General features: G+C 47.1%; 1 protein-coding gene across 5 annotated transcripts in view; it reads right to left on the reverse strand.

The window, feature by feature from the left end:
• The window catches only part of TMEM131L (transmembrane 131 like), a 161,996-nt gene that overhangs the window by 87,662 nt on the left and 47,496 nt on the right, over window positions 1-26,838 (reverse strand). For all 5 annotated transcript variants that reach the window (XM_082611150.1, XM_082611149.1, XM_082611148.1 and 2 more), the window contains exon 4: window positions 59-127. In XM_082611150.1, coding sequence (XP_082467276.1) covers window positions 59-127 — 69 coding nt within the window. The remainder of the gene's footprint in view (window positions 1-58; window positions 128-26,838) is intronic.

Genomic DNA, 26,838 nt, shown 5'->3' on the forward strand with positions numbered 1-26,838 from the left:
CTGAAAGCAAACAGTGTAAATAATAAATTATTTAAAATTATAAAGAGAAGATACTTACTGAACTCCAAAATCTAGAACTGATGGCTGAAAATGTAAAGCTTTTCCACTAAATAGCTTGTCTGAGAAGCTAAAAAAGAAAAGACAAGACAGATTAATTTTTGTTGTACTTTTAAAATTCGAATGCTGAGTTAAGAGGATATACTTAGGCCGATAGCTCTCATGAGATATAATTTTACTTCCTTATAAAGGAGTCTGAACTAGATTTTAAATGTTAAAGTTGAATTATTCGAAGTCTAATATAATTCTACAGCTGCAAAAATTTAAGATACTCTTAGATTATGGTTAGTATAACTTCATACTAAATATATAGATTCTATAAGCATTCAGATAAAAAATGGAGATAAATTTAATTTTTAATAGGCTTCATTTCTGGGTGAATTCAGGAAACATATCTATTTTCACAAACCCCAAATCAAGAAAAGACACACAAGGACGGGGGCTGAGGGTAAGGGGTTGCAGAGGGAGGGAGCTTCGGCCTCTACACTCGTTAGACAAGTTGTAACAGGGAAAGGATCGGGAGCATAGCCAGGGTTGCTCCCCAAGGTTGAAACCATCACCAGGTCTGTATTTTTAAGATTAACAATCAAATAAAATCTCATACGGCAGGTCATATTTTCAGCAGTTGTTAATCATTACTATGATTTCATTTTCCTTCAGAACCAAAAGCCAGAAATTAAAATACTAAAAAACATATAAAGACATTAAAAAATAAGCTATAACAATATATACACATACTTAAAGACATAAAATACAAAATATCTGTAAAAATATATATAAATATAAAATATATACACGTGTGTATCAAAAAAGTATTAACTGTCATACGACATTTCTTTTATGAAATTCTTTTTTTAAAAAAACAAAACAAAACAGTAGGTCCTTGTTGGTTACCTATTTTAAATATAGTAGTGTATACTTGTCAATCCCAAACTCCCAATCTATCCCTCCTCCCCCATCCCTCTCCCCTGGTAACCATAATTTCATTCTCTAAGTCTGTGCGTCTGTTTTGGTTTTGTAAATCAGTTCATCTGTATTTTTTTTTTTTTTTTTTTTTAGATTCCCCATATAAGCGCTATATTTGTCTTTCTCTGTCTTACTTCACTTAGTGTCACAGGACATTTTAAAAGCCATGTACTCCAAAAATACTTAACTGGAGAAGCTCCTAAATGTAGCATGCATAACTGTTTTCAGAGACTCAAGTAAGTTTTCCAAAATACAATCTTTCCATGTTCTCCTCCCGCAAAGTAGCCCTCCACCAAGCACAGTCCAGAGGTTGGTCCAGGAATAGACATTTGAGTTTGAAACTTGCCGGCCCATAGAAACGCTGTGAGCTTCAGCAAGCCCCTCTCCCATTTTTCTTGAAGGTGCAAACAATACAGAGAACCCCTTCCAAAATCCTCATCTCACAGGAAGAATCCTGGTTGCAATCTCTTCTTCCTCTCTCCACTTTTCTGCCTCTGTGTAAGCTTCCCTTCCTCCATCCCCTCTCCTAAGAATCCTTTCTCTGTTATCTCTTATCTGTATCTCCTTTATTCTACCTCAGCATCAACTGTATTAATAATAAAGGTGACCTCAGTGTCCATCTGCCAACCTCCTCCCTCATGTCCAGCTCGGGCAGGTGAGAGGTATGCTATTTACTGGGCTCTCTCAAGCCCCAAAAGGCCAGTACTAACTCCATGACTTGCTTGCAAAAAAGGCCACAAACACACACCCAGTTGCCTCCAGAAATGTTTTAAAAAGCCACAGGAGGCGACATAAAGAGCTGCCAACATCAGACGCACCGCAGTCACCCCCACTCCAGACAGAGATGGTCAGGGCTCAGCATTCCAGAAGGAGAAGAAAACAGGCAACTTCATATGCCAAGAATGATCTTAGAAAAGTCAGCCTACTGTATTAGTAAAAAGTAAAGTAACTAATGAGAGTCTTCTTCCTGCCTTGGGTACTGAAATTGGGTTTATCATCAGATTTCACACACAACCTCTGAATGAAGACAAGGTTTTGGAGGATTTAAGTAATCCACCCAAGATCACATAGTTACGAAGAGGCACAGCCAAAATTCCAATGCAGATCTGTCTATCCAGGTCAGAAACCTGAACCCTGCATGGAGTTCAAGTCCATCCAAGTTCACATGACCTACCCAAGGAACCAAGGCAGTGTCACCTGCCAGGAGAGGGGCAGGGCTTCAGAGCTGAGACCCAAAGCCGTCACTTAACTTTTCAGAAGTCCCAGCCTTAGTGTCTGTAACATGAAAATAACAACGGTATCCACCTTATAGTTATCATGAGGTTAAAATGAAATAATAATGCCTTTGCTACACGCCTGGCACATAGTTAAGTGCAATAAATATTAGATCGTGTTACTAAGAGGATGACTGTCATCTAACAGGAAAAGCATGAGAACAGATGGAGAGGCCAACTGAGCGTGGAGTCAGAGCTGAGCTCAGGATTTAGAAGTCCCAAATGGGGTAGTAGTGATTATCTCTGAATAGAACAAGCGAAATATAAACCTGGGCTGTCTCGCACCATAACAGAGTTTTCTAAATCCCACAATCAGGAAGTTTTTCATACTCAGTGAAAATCAGACATTTAAGGTTCAACCTAAAGCAGTATGGTAGAAACTTCAAAGGAACTATTTTTTGGCCTCACAATGGAGAAATAAAACCATGTCCGTATTTTTTCCTAAAAGTCACAGAACAGATTTATCTTTCTCATTTGGTCAGTTTCAGCTCACTTGACTTTAAAATCTGGAAACTAGATCAAGTTGTACGAGGAGATTTAACATCACTATATGAGTTAAAAAGTGAGTTCCCGTAGATAAAACCATTTTAGACACAGGTACTGACCTGGAAAGATCTCACGCACATACATATGACCTCGAGTATTAAAGACTGCAGGGGGAAAAAAGCAGCAAACTGCCAAAATTTAGTCCACTACGGACATCAACAATTATCCTCAAATATCAGCGCTAGCTAGGAAATTATACTGTGTTTAAAGATGCCAAAGTTTTCATTTCTAAATCGACAACATCAAAGAAATAACTTAAGCCTCAAGAGCTTCAGAAATAAAAGATACACTGTCTTCCCTTGCCTTTTTCTCTCAAAAGTCAGCATTACCCTCTTCACATCAGTACCCTTAACAATACGGATGATTCTTTTATGTGGAAGTCCACCTGGCCTCTTGTACTCTTAGGAGTCCCCACATCTGCCATAAAATAAAGGCATGCATCTTGTAAAACTAAATTATAAATTCATGCCACGTATTTCTAACTTTCACCGTTTCCCCATCTGCAAGATGATTACAAGGAAAAGCCCTTTATTAAAAGAGAAAAATAAGAGCGAGCCTGTTCTGCTTCTATAGCAGGAACGAGGCACAGAAATAAGACATAAAAGTGACAGCAAACTGAGGCGAGGCGCTCCTGTTATGTGGACCCCGTCCCACGCCCACTTATTCTGAAGATGCCCTCCTCCTGCAAAGAGTCCCGCCTTCCCTCAGCTTCAGGACATGTGGACAAGGAATTCCACACATGCTTTTTTGAAAGAATATCTTTGCCTAAGATTACCTGACTTTTTTATCTTCTTTCTCTCTCATTTTTTTTAACTTTGGCCATCTTTTTTCTCTGTATATAAAACAAAGAAACACAGTTCGAAAAAGTGGCTAGTAAGAGGAAAGAAATTTCACTGGAAATGAGAAGACCTTGGATCAGGTCCCAGCCAGGAGCTCCCGCGTGACACAAGGCTTGGTCTCCTCTTCAGCAAATCGAGGGGGCTGGGCTGGATGATGCCAAGATCCTTAGAAAAGCACTCGGATGCCCAGTCCTCCTTCCTGGGAAAATTAAATCGATCTGCGAATATCAGACACACCCTTTAAAAAAATTCAATCCAGTAACTTAGATATAAAAATGAATTAACTATAACCAACTGTTCTGGCCATTCACCAATGTTATCCAACCAAAACACATCATTTCAGACGCGATGCTCCTCCTCTTGGGAATGAGCATCAGGGCCCAGGGGCTCGGGCCCCAGCCTCACAGCCCTCGGCTGAAGTCGGTGTGGCCCAGCTGCACGGGGGGGCAGGCGGCCAGCTCAGAAGAGTCTCCCCTGAAGACAGTGATCCAGGAGGCCGGGCCGGGCTTGTGTGCCAACAGGCAAAACTCAAAGCTCAGGAGAGTTCAAAGAGCAGGGGAGGAGAAACTTACTGAAAGAGTCAGGAAAGGCTTCGAGGGCTGGGGCTCCAGCGACAGCAACCCTCAATGGAAACTGAACCAAGGCACCTCCCGCCAAGCTAACAGCTTGAGGAAGCACAGGTCACTTCGGAGAACACCCTCTGAGCATCTGGTGGCTCCAGCCAGATGCAGAGTGGGGAGCACAACGCCGGGCGGGGCAGCGTGAGCAGGGAGGAAGGAGAGCGCAGACCGGAGGGCGGCCCTGAGACTGAGAAGGCACTGCCACTGACAAGGCCACTGCATTGTTAATCGCCTTGGACCCTGAGCAGGCAAGAGGGACTTCTAGGACTCAGCTGCTATTCCCAGGGCCCTTGGAGGAATTCAGTACTTCTCCCTTACGCAGTGGAACTGGAACCCACCCCTGTACAGATATAAGAAGCCCCAGCCTGCAGCAGCCCTTAGGAATCTTGCCCACAGTCGGACTGGCCTCCGCAGGGCAAGGCCTGCACAACCTCACCAATGGCACTGACGCTGCCCCGAGTGCCCCTCGGGTCCATCGGTACCAGCTCTAGGGCCTTCAGTTGAAGAACAAACGGCCCAGGCTGCATGATGCGTGAAATGAGTTCTGTAACTACACGAGTTATAAAACTCTACAGCATAATTTTGGTAGTACAAGCTGGGTTCTGCTTTACTTTTAATTTAAAAAATACTTCTCCCCAGAAGTTCACTGAAAGGAAAAAACTATGAAATACACAGGCATGTCTACTTCAGTTAGAAATGTCATTCTTCCTGGTAAATTAACTATTCGCAAAGAATCGCTTAAAAATGGAGGCAGAGGGGCTCCCCGGCGGTCCAGTGGTTAGGACTCCGCGCTCTCCCCGACGAGGGCGCAGGTTCAATCCCTGGTTGGGGAGCTAAGACCCCGCAAGCCACAAGCCAAGAGGCAGGGGGGTAAAAAATGGAGGCAGAAACCCGTATTCTTCCCCATTAAATTCCCAGAGGGGGAAAAAGTCATTTGGTAGTAGACGATTTTCCTAGTTTCTTCTACTACAGAAGCCCCGGGCTTCAAAGTCAAAGTCGAGGAGAGTCCTTGGAGCAGTACCAACAGTGGTCTGCTGGAGGCGGCCTCACTGACAAGAGATCTGGGATTTCAAGCCGCCTGGCGCGCTGATGGCCAACCCCTCCAGGGCCAGGACGAGAGTCCTCCACAGCAGTCCGTCCCCTGAGTTGCTGATGCCCTTTCTCCACCCACAGAGGAGGTGCTCCTTCTCTCAAGGACGACCCCCACCGCGCCTTTCTGCGCGGGTCCTGGGCTGATTCCAGGGCCTCCCAGCCCCGTCCTGCCCTCCCCAGGGTTTTCGCCATCTCCTCACCCGCGCCGTCTTTCTCGTCCACTTCCGAGGCCCTGATGTGCCCCACGCGCGCCCGGCCCTCTCCGCCCGCCGCAGCAAGCCGCCGGTGAGGGTACCAGTGACCGCAAGCCCGTCTACTGAGCTCTTGCAGTACACGGACGCTGTGCCAGGCGCCTGCTTACCCCGTGTAGCCCCACACACCCTGTGGGTGCTGTTAGTGTCCCACTTCCACACACAGGGACACAGACGCGCTGGGCGCTTGAGTGACTGGCCGAAGCCCATGCAGCCCACTGCGCGGCCGGTGGCTGAAGGGGACGGTGAGCCCGGCTCAGAGCCCCCCCCACGCTGCCTGCGGCCCCCTTCTCTCCCGCCTCGCCCCCTCCCTCACCGAGACTGCTCTTGCTGAGGGCTCCAGGGGTAACAAGCTGTGACCTCGAGGGCCGCGCTGACTCACTCTCGGGGCTACTCTCTCCCGAGTGCCCTCCCTTGGTTTCTAGGCCGTCCCGCCCAGTCTTCCTCCCACCCCTGGGGCTCCCCCTGCTCACCCCTCCCAGGGCACCCTTCCTCAATTCTCACTCTTTCTGGACCATCACACTCACCCCTTAGGCTCACCCATCACCAACAGGGTGATGCTTCCCATACAGACACCTGGATTTTTCTGGCTGTCCAGCATCTAAGCTTCCTATCACATTCACAGGTTTGCCACTGTCACCCCTGCTGAGCTGTGAAAGGGCCAGTGACAGGTGACCTTGAACAACACTGGGGCTCAGGGGCTCCGCCCCCACACAGTCAAAAGTCTGTATTGGGCTTCCCTGGTGGCGCAGTGGTTGAGAGTCTGCCTGCCAATGCAGGGGACACGGGTTCGAGCCCTGGTCTGGGAGGATCCCACGTGCCGCGGAGCGACTAGGCCCGTGAGCCACAATTGCTGAGCCTGCACGTCTGGAGCCTGTGCTCTGCAGCAAGAGAGGCCGTGATAGTGAGAGGCCCCGCGTACTGCAATGAAGAGTGGCCCCCACTTGCCACAACTAGAGAAAGCCCTCGCATAGAAATGAAGACCCAACACAGCCATAAATAAATAAATAAATAAATAAATAAATTTTAAAAAAAAAAGTCTGTATTAACTTTACAGTCAGCCCTCAGGATCCGCCCCCTAGTTGCGGTTCTGCATCCACAGGTTCAATCAACTGCGGATCGTGTAGTCCGTATCGATAGAAAGAGAGCACGTTTAAGTTCACCTGCACAGCTCAAACCCGAGATGTTCGAGGGTCAACCGCCCTAGTTTTAGTGGCCCAGCTTGCTGCCGGGCGCCAGCACACGACCTAGACTTGGCCGGGCTCACCGGCCCGGGGCAGGGCAGCGGCTAATGATGCCACAAGGGAGGAAGGAGGTGGGGCTGTTCTGGGGTCGTAACCACCACAGACTGGGAGCGGCAGGGGCCGGGGCATCCTCAGCAGTCTCCTTCCAGGACACGCTCTGGCTGTGGTTCTCGCTGCAAAGTCCCCTCTTGCTTGTTTGCTTTCTGAGCCTGGTTCTTAAGTCTTCCTCGAGATTCTGTACGCTGCCCAGCATCTTTTCAATGAATTCCTTTTCTGCTTAAATCAGCCAGGGTCGGTTTCTGTGGTCTGACTGATTCATTTCTCAAGCCTGTGTATCTGTGGCCTGGACTCCTCTGCTGAGCTTCTGACTTGTGCTTCCATCTGAAGCGGACACCATCCCGCAGACGGCCCCCCGGAACCCCCAAACACAATCCAAGATGGAGCTCAGCATCTTCCTTGGTCTCCCCAGTGGTTCACAGCACTGTCTGCCCCTCCTGGTGAGCGACAGCCAACCTGCCCAGCCGGGAGCCCTGCTGACACTCTACCTTTCCTAACTCCACACGCGGCCGACACTGAGGGCTGTCCTGGCATCTGACATGCTGATACCACACAAAGCCATCCCCTCCCTCTAGTCTCACTAACAGGACCTTACATTCAAAAGATGTTACATTTGCATGTTAAAGAATTTTAAATATATTATTGCATTTACACATTTAATCATACCACAGTCCACATGCTATAAAGAACGCCTTTAGTTAAGTGGTTAAATAACCATGCAAAAACCTATAAAAGAAAAGGCCAGTAATTAAGCGTATGTTTCCTACTCCCAGCCCAACTTTCTCTTTACTGTAAAACGTGGCTTCTCATCTACGGTTTAATGACTTAACATCTTTTCCTAGACTCTACTATATGTTAGAATAGTTTAAAATGATTTTTAAACCTGCAAAATACAAAATACATTTTGCACTACCTTTCAGCTCTAAGACAAGTTCGCATGAAAATGTAAATCAGTACTAGACGTCTCCAGCAGTAACAGTCTTGGCCAGATGCTACACGTGGTGAAGAGGAAGCCAAACAGAAATTCACACAAACGATAAGTGAATGGGGAGACTGGGAATGAAGGCCTTTTCCTCCTCAATCATTAGTGGACAATGCCAGTTTGTGCAATACTGTAGCTATATTTAGAAAACCAACCAACGTGCCCATATAAATTTAGATATTAGTTCTCTGAACATGAACAAGCTGGTTTTTTGTTTTTTAACTGAACAATTGTTGACTTACACTATTGTTAGCTTTAGGTGTACAGCAAAGTGATTCTCATATATACACATTCTTTTTCAAGTTCTTTTTCATTATAGGTTATTACAAGATACTGAATATAGTTCCCCGTGCTATACAGTAAATCCTTGTTGTTTATTTTATATATAGTAATGTGTATCTGTTAATCCCATACTCCTAATTTATCCCCTGCCCTATCCCCTTTGGTAACAGAAAGATACTCAATGACATAGAAAACAAACTATTTTTTAAAGCATCTTGGTATATAAACATCACTTTTTCTTCAACAAAAAAATTTTCTTTCCTAACACATGGCAAACATATATATCCAATGTGTACTGATCTTGCACATTTATTCACAGATGACTTCCAAACTACAACCGCCTTGATATTTAAGCAGGAACTAAACGTTACCTTAGCTGATATAAAAAATGCTTTTAGATGGATAACAGTATGAATATACTGGATTAGTCATAGCAGAATTTGATTAATTAGATTAGTTCTATAAATTTAAAGCTTGGGAAAGCCACTACTTTTGCATCTGACGCTTTCAGACGAATAGGATGCAGCAATATTGGCTTGTATTCCAGAGAAATTCCTTTCGTTTTTCTGGTGATGGAACCACCATCACCAAAAAAAAAGCGGCAATGTCAAATCCCACCAACACTAATTCCTTCACTCTACCTGCATTAGACATTACCGCAGCCAAGGCAGTTTGACCTAAGAATCCAAAGAAGAATAAGAGGCTGCCTAACTTCCATGGGTCTACAGTCTCACCTATCACTCAAGGTGGAGCACAGTCCATAAGAGGGAAAGATGCTGTGAAGCAGGTTCAGAAAAGCTTTCTGGACGAGACGGCGCTGAGCAGGGCCAGAAGGCTGGATACGCCGTGTTCAGGTGAACACAGAGGAAGGGGTTCCCGACAGGGGAAACACAAGTGACGGCGTGCGGACTTCAGGCAGGCTGGTAACACAAAAACGGAAGAACCTAAGGGGGTTTCTTATACTTTCTCGGGAGGGTGAAAGAGTACTCCTATATAACTTCAAGGTCCAGAACAACATTTTAATTCAAACACAATGCACTGACTGACTTTTTTTAATCCCAATGTGAGCAAATATATCAAAACAATTTCAGGCAATTACGAAGAATATTAGCAATATTGTCCGAAAAAAATCTAATGAAAAATGCCTAAGCGTTTTAACTGTCCCTTGAAGGGCCAGCCCTCCTGGCCATGGCATCAGCGCGCTGCAAAGAGCAAGGATTCGCGTGCTCTGAACGTGCCCCTATTCAACAAGCTCAAGTCCTCTCCCTTTAAAAGAGAAAAACAAAATCTACCCTCTGAATGCAAATTTTTTTTGAAAACAGGAATGTAGAAGAAGCTCTTTTGATTGGCCTATCAGGCTTTCCACTGAACATACTAACACAGAGCCCACACTTGCCCACAGAGCATAATTCACTACTGCCAAGCTCACAGCTTACACGATAGAATCCCACCGTCAGCATGGCTTAAACCCTGATTTTTCTCATGTGAAGCCCAAGGCTTACTGACACTGGAGAAACCATCCGAGTGTGCCCCGAAAAACAAGGACTCCTTAACACAAGCCAGAGAGACTGGGGTTTTCTCCTAGGGATGGAGGGGCTGGTAACTCAAAAATGGGTTATGTCAAAACCAATCTGCCCTTGAGAAATAATGGTCACGGTGTCATGGTTTCTCCCACAGGGTTCTGCGGCAGAGACTGGCCCTCAACATCCCTTGTCTCCTTCTTCCACTTTGCTTTTGGCTGGGCACATTTCCCAAGCTCCCTTGCAGCGAGGTACGGCTACGGGACCAGGCTCCAGCAGATGGGATGCAGGGTCCTGTGGAGGGTGCCAGGAACCCTCTGGGCCTCCCTCCACCCTTCCTCCCATCCGCTGCCGTGAACACAACGCCGCCACCTCGCACCCTGAGGACCAGGCTGCTGCCCTAGGAGAAGGAATGCGGGGATCCTGGGGGAGCGGGGATCCCTGAAGACTGCCTGGAGCCAGAGGCAGTGTAGAGCATGTTTTAAACCTCTGGCACTTTGTAGCTCTGTTACCTCAAAAGTTAAGTCTAATTGAAACAGCTCTCACCCTTTTCAAACATCAGAACCGCCAGGGGCCACTGCTCAACAGAACCACCACTACCCAAGAGCCCCATCCTCCCAGCCTCTGCATCCTCCCAGCCTCTGCTTGCCCTGGGGAGGTGGATCCAGCCGTGCCAGCCTTTCGTGTGGTCCAGAACCAGAGCTTCCCAATAAATCAGCAGACTAAATGGCTACAGCAATAAAAGTAACCCAAACCTGACAGCAAAACAAAAATTCTAAGCAAAGAAAAGACGGCTCCTGCTGTCCCACACTGGGAAAAGCCAATGACTATGGTGGTGGCCTATGGTGGCTCTGGTCACACACCGGTGCCACCTGAGAAACGCCTGTATAGGAACTGCCCTCAGGACCGGGAATACAGAAACCACCCTCTAGTTTAGAACCCATCGCTCCGCCTCGTAACTGCACACGTAGGGACAAGTCTCCCACAGGGACCTGTCAGGACCTCTGCCAGACACTTCAGGGAACCCAGACCCATGTGACCACAGCAGAAATAAAAGAGGTGCTGGAAGGAACACACAGGTGATGTCCCCACCCGGCCTTCTAGGAATAAAGTCCGGGAAGGGGCCTCACCCATCAGAGCCCAAATACACTGCGGGGAGGGCAAGGAGTAAAAATTATTCTACTCTTGAAAGACTGCTTAGAACTTCCTCAGTCATTGATCCACGTGACTTTCTTCCCCAGGGTGACTGCAGGAACCCTACAATGGGGAAAGGCTATCTTCCTGCCCTATCCAAAGTCCTTCAACACTGTGACAAAGTGCAGAGCTCTTTCAAAACCAGAAGAGGGGGCTTCCCTGGTGGCGCAGTGGTTGAGAGTCCGCCTGCCGATGCAGGGGACACGGGTCCGTGCCCCGGTCCGGGAAGATCCCACATGCCGCGGAGCGGCTGGGCCCGTGAGCCATGGCCGCTGAGCCTGCGCATCCGGAGCCTGCGCTCCGCAACAGTGAGAGGCCCGTGTACTGCAAAAAAAAAAAAAAAAACCAGAAGAGGAAAATCGGGGCCAGACTGTGTCCTGTTTCCTACTCAGGCCCGGGAGAAAGGAGTCCAAAAAGGGTTACGGCAGTGAAAGAAAGAAATGCGCTGAATTCCCAGGGCCTAGAGTCACTGGGCCCCCAGCAGAGACCAACTCACAAAGGTGGAATCAATGAGCTAGATGAGTACCAGAGATCATTTGTGTGACCAGAATTTCAGTTTCCAGTACTATAAAGTCAAGATATCACCCCTAGATCCACTGTGAAGATTAAATGAAATCTGTGTGTAGAGAGCTTTGCAAAGTGCCTGCGGTGTGGTGGACGGGGGGTGTCTGTTCTAAGGGCAGCAGAAAAGCAAAATGGTAAAGATGCATGTTCCGATTTCCATGGACTCTCCAGAAGCAAATCAGGACAAGACCAAAAATGTTTCAGCATTTCACGTACCGAGGAGGGGGCGGCTTGAGTTGGGGGGGTGGGCTGAAAGGCCTCCGACAATTCCCGCAAGCTGACAGCACCGGGCTGTTCTCTGCTGGAACAGCAGCAAAGTAGCAGGAGCCTCCCTTTCAGTTCAGCCCAGGGAACTTAATTGTTCTTAATTATACAGATGCCACTCATATGCAAATAGTGCACGAAGGGTTTTCCTTTTAAATTGTAATTTTTCTTTCAAACCCTTGAAGCACTGAAGTGTTACTGCTGAAGAAAGAATGGCCCTGAGGTCACGGGGCCCAGGAGAGAGGCCCCTGGGCACAACCTGCCCTCCCTTTGTACAGCCCTGAGCCTGCCCGGGTCTTGCTCTCAGATCTCTAACACCCTCCCCTCTCCTTGCAGCATTCTCCAGCCCAGACAAGCACAGTGTGAATCCCGCACGGGTTCCAGAGCCCAGCAGAGCAGGAGGGACAAGGATCCGCCAGCAGCAGTGTAGCCTCAGCCCTTCAATTCTTCTGTCAATGAACACTAACTGCAAAAGAAGTCCAGCGCTCCAGTGAAAACTGTGTTTCTAAGATAATAATAGCAACTCGGGGGAAAAAAAAAAAGCTGCCAACAAGTAAATAAATGGAAACAAAACTGTCCTGTGCAACATGATTACAACTAAAAACATACAGAGGAAAATGAAAAGGCAATAACCAAAATATTAACAGGCCATGTTAGGATGGGGGAATACTAGCAACATTTCCCTTGCCCCCGATTTTCCACATTCATGACAGGGTTCAATGTCTTTGAGAATACTAACAGTTCTCAGTTATGTGCTTTTAGAAAACTCAAGAGCGATAGGAAGGTACATTCTTCTTAAAGACAACCTGTAATTATTTCTTCTTATCATGCAAGGAACTCATTTGCACTCATTTGCACATTTACAAGTTATCTGAAAGCTAACAAAAGCTTCGACTCTCCAACACTTCTTGTTACTTTGCTCCACCTCCCTGACTCTCTCGGGGCTACGCCTCCTCCACCTCTTTCAACAGAGACCCCCAGGCTCCAGCCCCGGGCCTTCCTCCCCACCTACAACCACTCACTGGCTGAGGTGACCCAGTCTCCAGGCTCCATCATCTGAAATTTACATCTCGGGCCCAGCCCTCTCAGCAATCCCAGTACTCCAGCTGCCCACCCACAGGTCTACTGGGATGTCCAAAAGACATTAAAAAAACTCGTCACCCCTGCATCAACAGCCATCTTGGCTCAGCTGTTCCAGCCAATAATATTGGAATCATCATTGACTGCTCTCTGCCTTACGCCCACATCCATCTATCGGAAATCCTGTGAGCTCTGCTTGCAAAACAGATCCAGAACCACACCGCCTTCCCCACCTCCACCCAGGCCTGGGCACCACCCTCTCTTGATCTTTTGACCACTGACTGCAATTAACTGGGCTCAAGTGGCCTTCAACACCAGCCAGGACAGCTTTTTTGAACCGAATTCAGCTGGTCTCACCGCTCTGCTCAAAGCCCCCAAAGACTCCCCAACTCATGGGTCTCACAGGAACTAACTCCACAGCACACTCACCCCATGACTCACCTTCAATTCCCTCCCACCTGGGGATACTGTGCTGTAGCCCAAGGTCTTCTGGCTGCTTTGTGAACACTCCAGGCACAAATCCCCACCTTATAGGCCTCTGCACTGGCCATTCTGTCTGGAACATTCTTTTCCCACGTAGCCTCATGGCAAGCTCCCATACCTCCTCCAAATCTTTCTAAAATCTCACCCAAACACCCTGCTTATAATGACAGCCCCACCCCACGATCCTCATCCTCTTTTTTCTTGCCCTATTTTTCAACTTTCTCCACACTACATATCACCTTCAAACATCCATACAATTCAGTTGTTTATTATACTCAGATTTGCTGTCTCTTTCCCACACGCTATTAGACTGCAAGCGCCACCAGGACAGGGATTTTGGTCTGTTTTGTGCAGAATGTGTCCCAATCATTTAGACAACAGTTGCTCAACAGCATTTGCTGCATAGGAGAAAAACTCTTCAACTGGTGTCACAGATTTTTAAAATCACAATCCAGGCCTCAGACTATCTTTTTAATTATCCAGTATAAAGTTAGCCTCACCAAAATATATCAGAGACCACAGGAAATATCATGAAAAAAGGTTTCCTAAATTTCAATATAAACCTCGACCAAATCTAACTGTTTAAAAAGGAGAAACAAACTATGTATAGAAAAATTTTTAAAACCAATGTCAGATGCCACGGAGCAACTAAGCCCGTGTGCCACAACTACTGAAGCCCATGCGCCACAACTACTGAAGCCCACGTGCCACAACTACTGAAGCCTGCGTGCCTAGAGCCCATGCTCTGCAACAAGAGAAGGCGCAATAAGAAGCCTGCACACCGCAAAGAAGAGTAGCCCCCCGCTCATCGCAACTAGAGAAAGCCCGCGCTCAGCAACGAACACCCAACGCAGCCGAAAATTTAAATAAATTAACTTTTTTTAAAAGTTACCTTTTAAAAAAACAAAACAAAACAAAAACCAATGTCAGGCAAGTTATATTTTTTATTCACCTTAAAAAGAAAAAACGTCAGGTCTAGTCATGCCAAGGGTATACAAATTAGAGTGACTTACTAAATTACAAATGCCACAATTTTTAATAAAATGCCGAGACAACTAAGAAATTAAGAAACAGGGAAGATATTGAGTCTACTGAGAAAAATAAGGCCTTGAATCAGGCACTGAACCATGCAGAGATTAGGCTAGGACCTAGGACCTAGGACTGTAAGAAGAGACCCTGTCTGTTAACCCCTGGCTTGGGGAGGATCTTCGGGAAGCAGCATCCCAGGCCTGGGCCTATTCGAACCTTCTAACTAACATCGAAGCAGCAACATGCCTGAGATGCCCATTCTGGTTCCATTGCTTGAATGAGTGGATTCATAATCCCAGAAGGAAGAAATAAATCTAAGCCTATATAAATAAACAGCAGGTACACAAAAATAGAGGCAAGCTGAGGTGACGCCCGGCACCTGATCCTAAACCTCACTTCTGCTACCTCAGCTGCACCCCGGGTTCAAGCCCCAGTGGGGAGATGTGTCCCCCACACCCACATCCAGTCCCCCAGCTACCGTGGTGGCGAATGTGGCCAATGTGGGGATAAAAGATCTGAGGAATGGAGAGAAGGTCCCCGACTCTGCTTACTCCCAAAGCCAACAGCCCTCCTTCCAGGTTGTGAGAACTAAATAATAAATTCCTTTTAATTGGAATCTGTCACTTGAGGCTGAAAAGGTCCCAACTAACAGGTAGATGAACCCGGTAACTAAAACCTAATTCGTGAGATTGGGTCCAAAAGTCAGGAACACAGGTAACCCCTGGAACATTAAAATACATTTTATGACTATTTACGGGAAAAAAAATGCTTTCTGAGAAATAGGGTGATTCTGCAAAAGCCCTAATAATCTGCATCGCCATCAAAAAAGTGTCCCTTAAAAAGTACAAACTATATTTTCTTTATAAAAGAATTACAGCTTCTATTGAGGGACAGAAACATTCTAAACTTAGACTGTGGTGACAGCAATCCAACCCTGCAGATACACTAAAAAAACACTGGCCTGCACACTTTAGATGGGTGAATTGTATGGCATGTGTATTATATTTCAATAAAGCTGTTTCAAAAAAGCAAGTACACATGCCAGCCTCCTAACTCAATCATCCTGTCAGGATTCAACGCAGGAAAGGAACGAGGAGGTCATTTCTACAGAAGCATCTTCTCAAACACGTAATGGAAGCCCCACAGCTCATTTCCTTTCTGTGCACACAGACGCCTCTTATGCATAATGAAAATGCCATATGCAGATACGTTTGATTAGCACGTCCACGTTTCCCATTATTATGCAGCACTTTGTAACAAGCTGCCGTTAATGCCTGCCTATTATCCAAGTGCAAAATCATTCCGCCTAATTTCAAGCAGCCTGGCAGCTGCAGGGGAAGATCAGCCTTGCCCTCCAGTGGGGGCCCATTTGACATATAACCCCTGTTGCTACAAGGACCCCAATCATCTAGAGCTAATCAATTTCAATCAAGCAGGCACATCTGTTAGCATGTACCTTCCAAATGCCAGCATGAGAAGATGAAGAAAAGGGCAGAAATCAGGACCCGTGTTTTGGGGTTTGGGTTTTTTTTGTTTTTGGTAGGTTTTTGTTTGTTTGTTTGTTTTGTTTGTTTTTTGGCAGGGGGAGGGGAGGCGGTGAAGAAATCAAATAAAAGCAGAACAGGTGCTTACACCAAGAAATGTTCTCCCCATGCTGTGTCCATCCCCATACTCATCTTCATGGACATGTGAGCCCTGGTCCTTAAACCACCTGGCCTCTAGAGCTCAATGAACTCCAGTGCTACTCAATAACTCTGAATTTGCCAGTTCCCCAAATAATCCTTTGACCTCTCTTCTGAGGAGGCATTTCCGTATTTCAAATGGCCTCCATTGTGGTTTTCCTTTAACTATAAACAGAGATAAGAACATACGCTAACAGTACTTCATACAATGACTCGGGGACTTATCCTGTGACAATCCGTAGTTAGTACAATAACGACGCTGCATATAAAGCATTCAGTTAAAGCTTTAACTCTCACTACAAACAACTCAACTTTTATTCTGCATTCAGTAACACTTTCCGAAATATCTTTCTCTCCTTTCTTAATAACAAAAGAAGGAAATCCTGTATACTCCACACTAGAAATACTGCCACATTCTGGCAGTAGTTACAGAATTAATCCCTCTAAATCCAAGAAAAGGTAAATCCCCTGCAGCGGAATTTTAAAATATGTAGCTCCTAAATATTTCCTTCTTTTTAAAAAGAATCATCATAAGCACCAGCTTGTAGAGTCAAGAAATTATTTAGTCTGCTGGAATTCAATTTGGCCACCTCTCAGGATAACCAGAAGCAGCTTTTGTAACATATGGATTTCAGGAATCCACCAGTTCCTCCCGAATCATAATCTCTGGGGATAGAGCCTGGCAATGTTTTGGGAATAACGTCCCCAAGCAATCCCACCGCCTTTGCACCCACTAGAAGAACAGGAGTAGGTGTGTTTGGGAACCACAGATCCATTCATCCATCTATCTGCAGCTCATTCTGAGATTCGTCCAGTGATACTTCTGTTTCCAATGCAGCTCATTCCCATTATAAAACGTTTCAGTCTCCGCAAGAGTCAGGTGGCAGGAAACACGCTAGCTGTTTTAAGCAGAAAGGGATTTTAATTTAGGGAATTAAGTGCTTATGAGATCATTGGAAGGCTCTAGGGAGCCGCCTCTAGGCTGGGCCTCCAGGAAGGAGCTCCAGAGCAACAGGGAACTGCCCCACCATGGGCGCTGGCCTCTGTCACATGGGGAAGGTGGAGCCCCTTGGGAGGCTGCCCTGGAACCACTGAGCCAGGAGTGTCCCAGGACCTGAAAACACTGCCTCTGCCACCACCAGATGTCCTATGGCAGATATCCACTGAGACGGAGGGTGGGAAGAATCACTCACCCTAATGCTCCAGAGGTTGAACGTACATGAGCTGCAACTGCTCTGATGCTACGGCACTGAACGGTGGTCACCAGAACACAGTCCAGCGGGCCAGCCTACTCGGAGCAGAGGCCCTCACCCCTAACACACACCAGTGCAGCACTTGCCTCCAAGCAGCCTCTGATCCCTCAAATCCTCCTCCCCTACGTGACCTCCTCACCTCCTCAGGCCTCTCTCCTCTCCGTTTCGCCTTCCTGTGGGGACAATGCTCATTCAGATCCCACGACCGTACCTAATGATATCTTTTGAATTTCTTCTTCTTTGATTCAGCTCATAATGCAGCCAATCTAGATCTTTTAGGGTCCTGATTTTTATCATCCAATAAGCTGACTCTTTGCCCCCAAATCCTGTCATTCACCAAATTAATGATTCTTGAACTGAACAGATAGGATTAATTTTTAAAATATACTAATACCATCTTCACTGGAAAATCCTAATAGCGCATTATCAAGATCTGACCAAATTCAACCAACATTTTTTACATGGTATTTTCTGGGCTACACGTCCAACACAGCATGAGATGCTACAAATGCCCCTGAGCACAAACAAGGAGTCGCTATTCTCAGAGGAGTAGCAGAGACTTAAGAAAAAAGAACAGCAGAAACAGCGAGAACTTTACGTGTTGCAAATAGAACATCTGACACCAATATGAACCATGAACTGCTCAGACCTGACGTAGGGATGGTGGTTCTTAAAACATGGTCTCATGAAATGAACATATGGAAACATCTTGTGTAACAGCCCACAGAGTCCACTTTTGCAATCAGATCTTAGTTAATTCAATACACTGTGTGACTTCAAAACATGGGCATATGTCAAATCTGAAAACTCTCCCACAGTTACCCGGATGGGGTGGGGAGGGAAGGCAGGTCTTTCGAGCAAATGAAATCATTCCTGACCCAGGGAGCAGGCCAGAGAACATGTGTGTTCTCTTATGAGTAAAATTAACTTGGTATCGCATTTGTACCCACATTCAGATATCCCCCCGAGGAGTCACTCTTCTCTGCTCATTGGTTTTTCACCTCTTTCAACCCACTCCCTTCTAAAGCAGCAGCGTCTGTTTCTAAATAAGGAGTCCACACCGGTCTCTTACTTTACAGGCTTACTTCCGGTAAGTGGAAACATATACACAGAGTGAGCTCTCTTCAAGGTATGGTTGAAGAGGTGGAAGATGCACACCCACAAATGTTTGCTGATTTAAGTAGAAATTTTACTTTCATTTCTTTTGTAAAAGGATTCCAGCCCATCTATCACACTTTAGAAGCATGCTGTATGCAATTTCCTTAAATAGAAACTTCAAAGTAATCCATCATTTCTTCTACTACTCCAAGTACAACCAACTCTATGTGGGACGGAACATTTCCATTTTGTACAGATGAAAGTCAAAGTTCATGGACACTAAATTCAGTGTAATTTCTCATAAGCACCAAGATAAAATTAATCACAAAATATCCCGGAAATCACCAATGATCTCGGAACAGACAACAGTGGCGTCCCGAAGCCCTCTGGACAGTGGGGGTAAAAGCAATGGAAGGTTCTTCCTCACCTCCCAGGACCCTTCCTCCTTAATCCAGAGGATGCCAGCCTCCCAGACCACTAAACACAAACTTTCCCCACAGAAAGGGAGCAAAACTGCAGCGCCTCATGTGACCCACAACATACATGTCAGAGAAGAAACCATGCTGCACAGCTGCATAGCACAGGGAGATCAGCTCGGTGCTTTGTGACCACCTAGAGGGGGTGGGATAGGGAGGGTGGGAGGGAGACGCAAGAGGGAGGAGATACGGGGATATATGTATATGTAGAGCAGATTCACTTTGTTATAAAACAGAGACTAACACACCACTGTAAAGCAATTACACTCCAATAATGATGTTTAAAAAAAAAGGATACTGAAAAAAAAAACCACATTAATTAAAAAAAAAAAAAAAAAAGAAAGGAAGAAGTCACGCTGCTGCTTTTCCAGAGTCTAGCCTGTCTCAAGCCCACACTCTCCCAGGGAGGGAACGGCTCCCTCATCCTCCCCCAACCCACCCGCAGCAAGTCCTTTTCTCCCTGTGCTCTTTCTATTAGTCTCAGAAACTCTAAAACCGAGGCATATGTTGTAGCCGCCTTGCTGATTGTACAGCAACTTTAATACAAACACTTTACGAGACAGGCTGAGGAAGGGAGCCTCCAAGAGACAACAAGACCAGTATTTTCAAGGAAGTAAGAGGAGAAACATAGAAGAAAATGGACACGAGGAAGGTATTTCCTCACGTTCAGGTCAGCCTTTCCCTCCTCTACCTGCTTTTAAACTGACACTTGTTCTCACTGTTTTTAATTGGTTTATTGTTTTTAGACCTAGAGGTTTCCCCTACATTTTTTCGCAGGTGGATGGATGTTTTATCTGCATTACTGCCACCAGTCTGTACACTCTATTTTTAAAACCAATCCTCTTTTTTCAATATTTTAAAACATGCGGCATGGTTTTCTCCAGTCACTGGAAAAGGATACACTAAACATAAAACTCAGGTTTTTCAAGCCACAAAACTACCGATGCCAAGTGCCATAGGAGCTCAAGTATGGCCTTACTCTCTGTTCTGTTTTCATAGCCTAGGTTCTCCCTATCAATAAATTTCCATTTTTACAACTAAATAACCCGCTCTTTGAAGAGGCGAGCTGTAACCTGTTTTATATTATCTAGTGCCAAAATCTGAAAGTAAGCAGAGTCTACACTATTTCACCCCCAGTTCTAAAAGTCCCAACGTATCCACACTGCTGTCCACATCACAGAGACAGAACCCGTGGTGAGGGCCTGTCTGGGCCGCAGCAGGCCAAGGAAACTCAGAACAGACCACAGGACAGAGCAGCTGCTCACACGACTGGTACAGCCGACGCTCGAAACACACAGGACCAGAAATCAAAGAATCCTCTCACACTGCAAAAATATGGAACCAAAGAGATGAAGCTAAAGAGAAACAAATGCAAGACGGTTCACTAAGGCAGGAAAGGCTAACACATGGACAGTGGCCCATCAATGCCTGGACTGCGTGCCGGTCACACACGCAGCACTGTGGAGGGCGAGGCACCTTCCAGACAGCTGGGCTTTTTTTTTTTTTTGCGGTACGCGGGCCTCTCACTGTTGTGGCCTCTCCCGTTGTGGAGCACAGGCTCCGGACGCGCAGGCTCAGTGGCCATGGCTCACGGGCCCAGCCGCTCCGCGGCATGTGGGATCTTCCCGGACCGGGGCACGAACCCGTGTCCCCTGCATCGGCAGGCGGACTCTCAACCACTGCGCCACCAGGGAAGCCCCAAGACAGCTGGTCTTAAAAGGGGCCATCCTCACACAGAGACAGTCCCCACCTCCCCGCCACAGCACATCCCTAGAAACCGGAAGGAACGTAACGCCGATCACGTGTTCCCACAGGAACTACAACATTACAATTGTACAATCAACGGGTTACATCCCAGTCGCAGGCACCAAATACACACCAATGACAAGGTTGCACAAAATCTATGACACAGCTACAAACCCTCCAAATATGTAAGATAAAGTGATAAAAATCAAGCCCAAACACTGAGAGTTGTGTTAGAAGTGACCTCACAGACCACAGGGCCTGAATCTCTCCTTTGCCAGGTCAGGAAATGGAAATCCAGAGGACCACTTGCCCACCGCCAGGGATCTAGTTAGAAGCCAACTGAGAAACAAACCCAGACCTCCTACCAGCCAATCATGTGCTTCTAGACAAGCTTACTTTCTTTACAAAATTCCCTGGAAACAGGCAAAACACACACACCGTTATATATATGCTGTCTCCAAAACAAGACATACGTACAAAACATAACTTCCATATAACACATTTCACCTGCCAACAATATCAGTCATTAAAAAGTATATATCTGTGTGCTTGTTATTAGCTACCATTTTTCCTTTTGGTGTTTTTTAACATTACAAAGTACTGGGAGAAGGCCTGGACTGCCCATCCTGAGTAGCCCTGGCTTTTGGCCATCCTCTCCTTCCAGTTAGAGGCTTGGCCTCTCTGGCCACCAGGACCTGCACGTGACCCAAGGCAGGTCCATCGGAGCCCTTCCCCGGACCACATGCACCAGAAGCGAATTCTTGGGGTGGGAAGCTTTGAGAAGGGCCACCTAGCATAGCCAGTGGCCAAACTACCCACTAGACTTTGAGAGGCCAAAAAAGTCAAACAGAAGTGAAACACAGGAGAGAAAGACAGCCTCCCCACACCTAAAGTGAGTTGTGCTGGTCAAACAGTCTTAGTGAGGAGACTGGGAAAAGGACGATTTCTATCCTCGTGGTTCTTTTCTGAATTCCCTAATCTTGCTACAACAAACATGGCTTTTGTAATGAGAAATGTAATAAGAAAACTCTGTCATGAAGGGTAGGGCTGGACTAGGATGGACTCCCTTTCCTGACTGCCTAAGCCTCTTCTGATTGGCTGAAACCCTGAGTATCCCCCAGAACATACGGTAAAAAACAAATAAAACTTTCTGCGTAATCTATGAGGCTGACTGCAGGGTGAGGGTGATAGCTTCTTTTCTGGGCGTGGCCCCCATTCGGACATAAATTTTATTGCATTTTTTATATGATTTATCATCCCTAATTTATTTATTTATTTATTTTAATTTTTGGCTGCATTGGGTCTTCGTTGCTGCACACGGGCTTTCCCTAGTTGAGGCGAGCAGGGGCTACTCTTGGTTGCGGTGCGCGGGTTTCTCATTGTGGAGGCTTCTCTTGTTGCAGAGCACGGGCTCTAGGCATGCACGCTTCAGTAGCTGTGGCACATGGGCTCAGCAGTTGTGGCTTGCAGGCTCAGTAGTTGTGGCTCCCAGGCTCTAGAGTATGGGCTCAGTAGTTGTGGTGTATGGGCTTAGTTGCTCCGTGGCATGTGGGATCTTCCCGGACCAGGGATGGAACCCGTGTCTCCTGCATTGGCAGGCGGATTCTTAACCACTGCGCCACCAGGGGAGTCCCACACATAAATTTTAATTTTAACACTAGCTAACTGCAGACCTTTTCCCACAATCCTATTGATAATAATATGTTAACTAATGATCACATGAAAATTCAACTCTAAAACTTGAGGGTAATTAGAAGCACGCAACCTCCTTGCTGACTGCTCTCCTCAGAGCATCCTTCAAAATAGCTAGCCAACAAACTGTGCAAAGGTCAGCCTTTGCATTTCTAAACCTCAGTTCCTCTTCCTCAAAGACTTCCCCTTCTTTTTACCCCAAGTCTTACCTTTGGAATTGCATCAGATCTAGTTTCCTCCTACACAATGCAGTGATGTTTTCCTTCAAATTTTTAGCTTACTATTATGTCTCTCTCCCCTCTCCATCTCATTCTTGAGACAACTGTGCCCTTCTCCAGCCTTAGGCAAACTGACTAAACTCACGTCGTATAGAAGGAATCCCATTCGACAGACAGCAACGGAGACAAACTAGGAAATCCCTAAATTTCACAAATACCCCTACTTAAACAGCAACATAATTCTGGCAGTTTTAATTAACGTGGTTTGCCAATGCCTGACATAATATTTGGCAATTATATTCACAGGAAACTCTATTTCAAGTCTTTTTTTTTTAATATTTATTTATTTGACTGCACCGTGTCTTGGTTGCGGCACGCGGGATCTTCATCGCGGCACGCAAACTCTTAGTTGCAGCATGTGGGATCCAGTTCCCTGACCAGGGATCGAACCCGGGCCCCCTGCACTGGGAGAGCAGAGTCTTAGTCACTGGACCACCAGGGAAGTCCCATCAGGTCTTATTTTGACAGGAAATACCAAAGGCACGACAAATGTCCACCGCAAAAAAATATAGGTAATTGTACAGTCACATGGTCTTCAATTTTCCTTTTTTTAGACCAAAGAGAAAACAGTACCATAGAAATATTACACAATAGTGAAGTGAATAGACAAAGCCACAAAAACCTGCTCAATCCTTAAGTCCTATAAAGTCTAACCATCAACACTCAAAGTGGGCTAAGGGAAAACCCAGCAGCCCGCAGAGGCCGTGGGGATTTCCTCTGACTTTTCTAAATCACCAAAGGCAACTGAAGGTAGGGCCTCAGGCAAACCCAGAGCAGAAAGTGGTCCGTGGGAGGTGGGAGTGGGAGGATGGGGAGGCCCTGGGCGGGGGGGGGGGGGGGGTGGGGGGGGTAAGGAACATAGTGAGAGTAAAGACTGAAGGGACTGCGGCAGGCGTGGCCGTAACAAGGAGACCCGGGAGGGACCACCTTCTGGGCAGGCTCTCCAGTCATTCGAGGAAACACACTGGGGACACAGAAGTTTAACAACAGCAGAAGGATCTTGCTCTTAAGAACTTCATCTCACTTCATCTAGTGCAGACAAGCCAGAGACTAGAGGGATGCAGGTGGAAGGCAGAATGTTCTAGCAGAGGGAGCGGCGGCTGGGGGAGGGGTCAGGCTTCCTGAAAGCAACACCCTGGGGACCCAGATGGGAACGCTCTTGGCACTGAATCCACCTCTGCTTCCTTCATCCCGTCCCTTCCTTGCCCTGGTGTCCAGCACACGGCCTCCCTCCCAGCCCGCCTCAACCCCACCCCGGAAGGAAAGAGACTACCTTTCTGAGGCCTCCTCACACTTGCACATAGTGAAAGCCAGCACACCTATTTGCTACCAAGTTATGAACTTAGAAAGCTGAAATTAAAGGGCACAACACAGGAACTCAAAACCCACACGCTGAAGCTTCAAAGGTGAGAACGTCCCATTGCACACAAGGCGGGTAAGGCTTCCCACTCCTCCGCGCCACGTTCTCCCCCAGCGCCTTCCCCGCAGCCACACACAGTCGCACTTGATTCCTCACCGTCTTCACGACTCACATTCCACGTTCCCTCACATCCAAAGAGGAGGCCAGAGGCCCTGGTACGCGTACGACTCAAGTCTAAGCCACTCTGCCCTGAGACACCGCCTCAGTAGAAGCACAGACACCAAAAATAGCAAGAGTCATGCTGGGTAGGAGAGTTACAGAATGTTTTTCTTCTTCTCGGTATTGCTGAAAGACTGTGAAGTAAACGTGCATTTCTTCTGTAATAAGAGTAAGAAATAAAGAACAAAAGACCAACAGGAAAACAAAGCGCACAGGCTACAACACAGACATGACGCTCAGTGAAATCAGCCAGTCCCAGAAGGACAAACACTGATCATTCCACCTACGTGAGGTGCTCGGCGTGCACGCTCATAGTGACAGACAGTAGCAGGGTGGCGGTCAGGGGCTGGGGGACGGGGAATGGGGAGCTAGTGTGTAAAAAGCACAGAGTCGCAGTTCTGCAAGAAAAGAGTCCTGTGGATGGACGGTGGTGGCGGCTGCTCAACAGTGTGAAAGGACCCAATGCCACTTAACGATTAAAACGGTAAACTTTATATTATATATATTGTATCACAATTAAAATAAATAAAATCGGGGCTTCCCTGGTGGCGCAGTGGTTGAGAGTCCGCCTGCCGATGCAGGGGACACGGGTTCGTGCCCCGGTCCGGGAGGATCCCACATGCCGAGGAGCAGCTGGGCCCGTGAGCCATGGCCGCTGAGCCTGCGCGTCCGGAGCCTGTGCTCCGCAACGGGAGAGGCCACAGCAGTGAGAGGCCCGCGTACCGCAAAATAATAATAATAATAATAATAAATAAATAAATAAATAAATAAAATTGGTTGAAAGAGTTTTTTGATGTGTGTACACTACTGCTTCCGTTTGTTTTTTGTTTTGTTTTCTTTTTTATTGGAGTCTAATTGCTTTACAATGGTGTGTTAGTTTCTGCTTTATAACAAAGTGAATCAGTTATACATATACATCTGTTCCCATATCTCTTCCCTCTTGCATCTCCCTCCCTCCCACCCTCCCTATCCCACCCCTCTAGGTGGTCACAAAGCACCGAGCTGACCTCCCTGTGCTCTGCGGCTGCTTCCCACTAGCTATCTATTTTACGTTTGGTAGTGTATATATGTCCATGCCTCTCTTTCACTTTGTCACTGCTTCTGTTTTATGTTTTGGGTTTTTCGCCACGAGGCATGTGGGATCTTAGTTCCCCAACCAGGAATCGAACCTGCACCCCCTGCACTGGAAGGCGAAGTCTTAACCACTGGACCACCATGGAAGTCCCAATAAATAAATTTTTAAAAGGAACAATCTTCAAGAATTTATTGTATCTAAACTAGGGTCCATCTGTATTTAACACATACTTTTCTCGAGTAATGCACAATGGTCCCAGCAATTAGAACAGAGACTATCTAATTCCTAACCAGAACAGTGAGGGTGGACACGTGTACTGAGAGAATCCTGCCTAGAAGGCCAGGGCCCAGAATTTTCCCTGGAGAAGCAGCCAGCCCCTTCCCTCCCAAGGATACCAGCACCATTACCCACGACACAGCCGCCGCCACCAGTGGCTGAATCCCCAACACATATTCACCTGATACATGTTCTCTCCATGCCGACAACCACCCTAGGACAGTAGGTATGGTCTCCAGTCTACACAGAAAGAAACGAGGCCCAAGAGGACATAGCCGAAAGCGGCTGAAGCCTGGGCATCATCCACCTGGGGCCAGGCTGCTTCCCAGCGTGGACCCACCATAAACCCACTGCCCCTGAGTCACACACACACACACACACACACAAACTGGCTTCCCAGGGTGGACTGCAAGTCTCTCCACCCACTCATTACATACACGCTGGACCCCTGCTCTACAACTTCACAGCACCATGGAAATACTGGATCCAAAGACTTCAACAGAAAAAGCAGAAGCTACAACCACGCCCTGGAAGGTTCCACAGGGCTTCCCGCTAACTAACTCCAAAGAGAAGGGAAAGGAGAGGTCTGTGTGAGGCTGGCCTTTCCTGAGCTCACATCAAGGCTAACTGTCTATCTTTGGGGTTCATTTTAAGATAAAAACAACTCTCCCTTCTAAATCTTAAGTAACACTGGCACCAAGAAAGATGGACCATGGATGTGCCTGAAGCCTCCAGAGAGCCGCCCCCACCACAGTCCAGAGACCTCCCCCCACAGTCCAGAGACCCCCCCACCACAGTCCAGAGACCCCGCCCACCACAGTCCAGACACACACACACACACAGTCCAGAGACCCCCCCACCACAGTCCAGAGACACACACACACACACACACACACCCGCCCACCACAGCCCGCTCAGAGGAGGAAGCGGGTCCGGCTGTCCGGCACAGGGAGGGCCCCCAGCCCGGCCCCAACAGGAATCCCTGGGCCGGTGCTGCTGCCTTCATCATTCACGTGGCCTTTACGCCCCGGGCTTCACCCTGGCGGTTCCGTTTTCACGTGCATCAATGTAAACTCCCTGTGGTCAAGGGCTGTCAAACTTCCCTATGCATTCTCGGCACCTAATCCTGTTTCCTACTCATAACAGACACTTGGTAGAGCAGGTTCTTCAAAGAAGCCTTGTGTAAAAGGAGAGCGTGATGGGAGCCAACAGGCCACCTTCCTAAAGACTCTGAATTTCTGTCTCAAGGCCTGATCAGCCGCTCGGCTCCGACGGGGACCAACGAGGATGGCGTCAGCGCATCCGACGGCCGGGGGCCGTTTCCCTCTGTCCCTGATGC

The sequence above is a fragment of the Mesoplodon mirus genome (assembly GCF_964341445.2).
Source record: "Mesoplodon mirus genome assembly, chromosome: 2".
NCBI lineage: Eukaryota > Metazoa > Chordata > Mammalia > Artiodactyla > Ziphiidae > Mesoplodon > Mesoplodon mirus.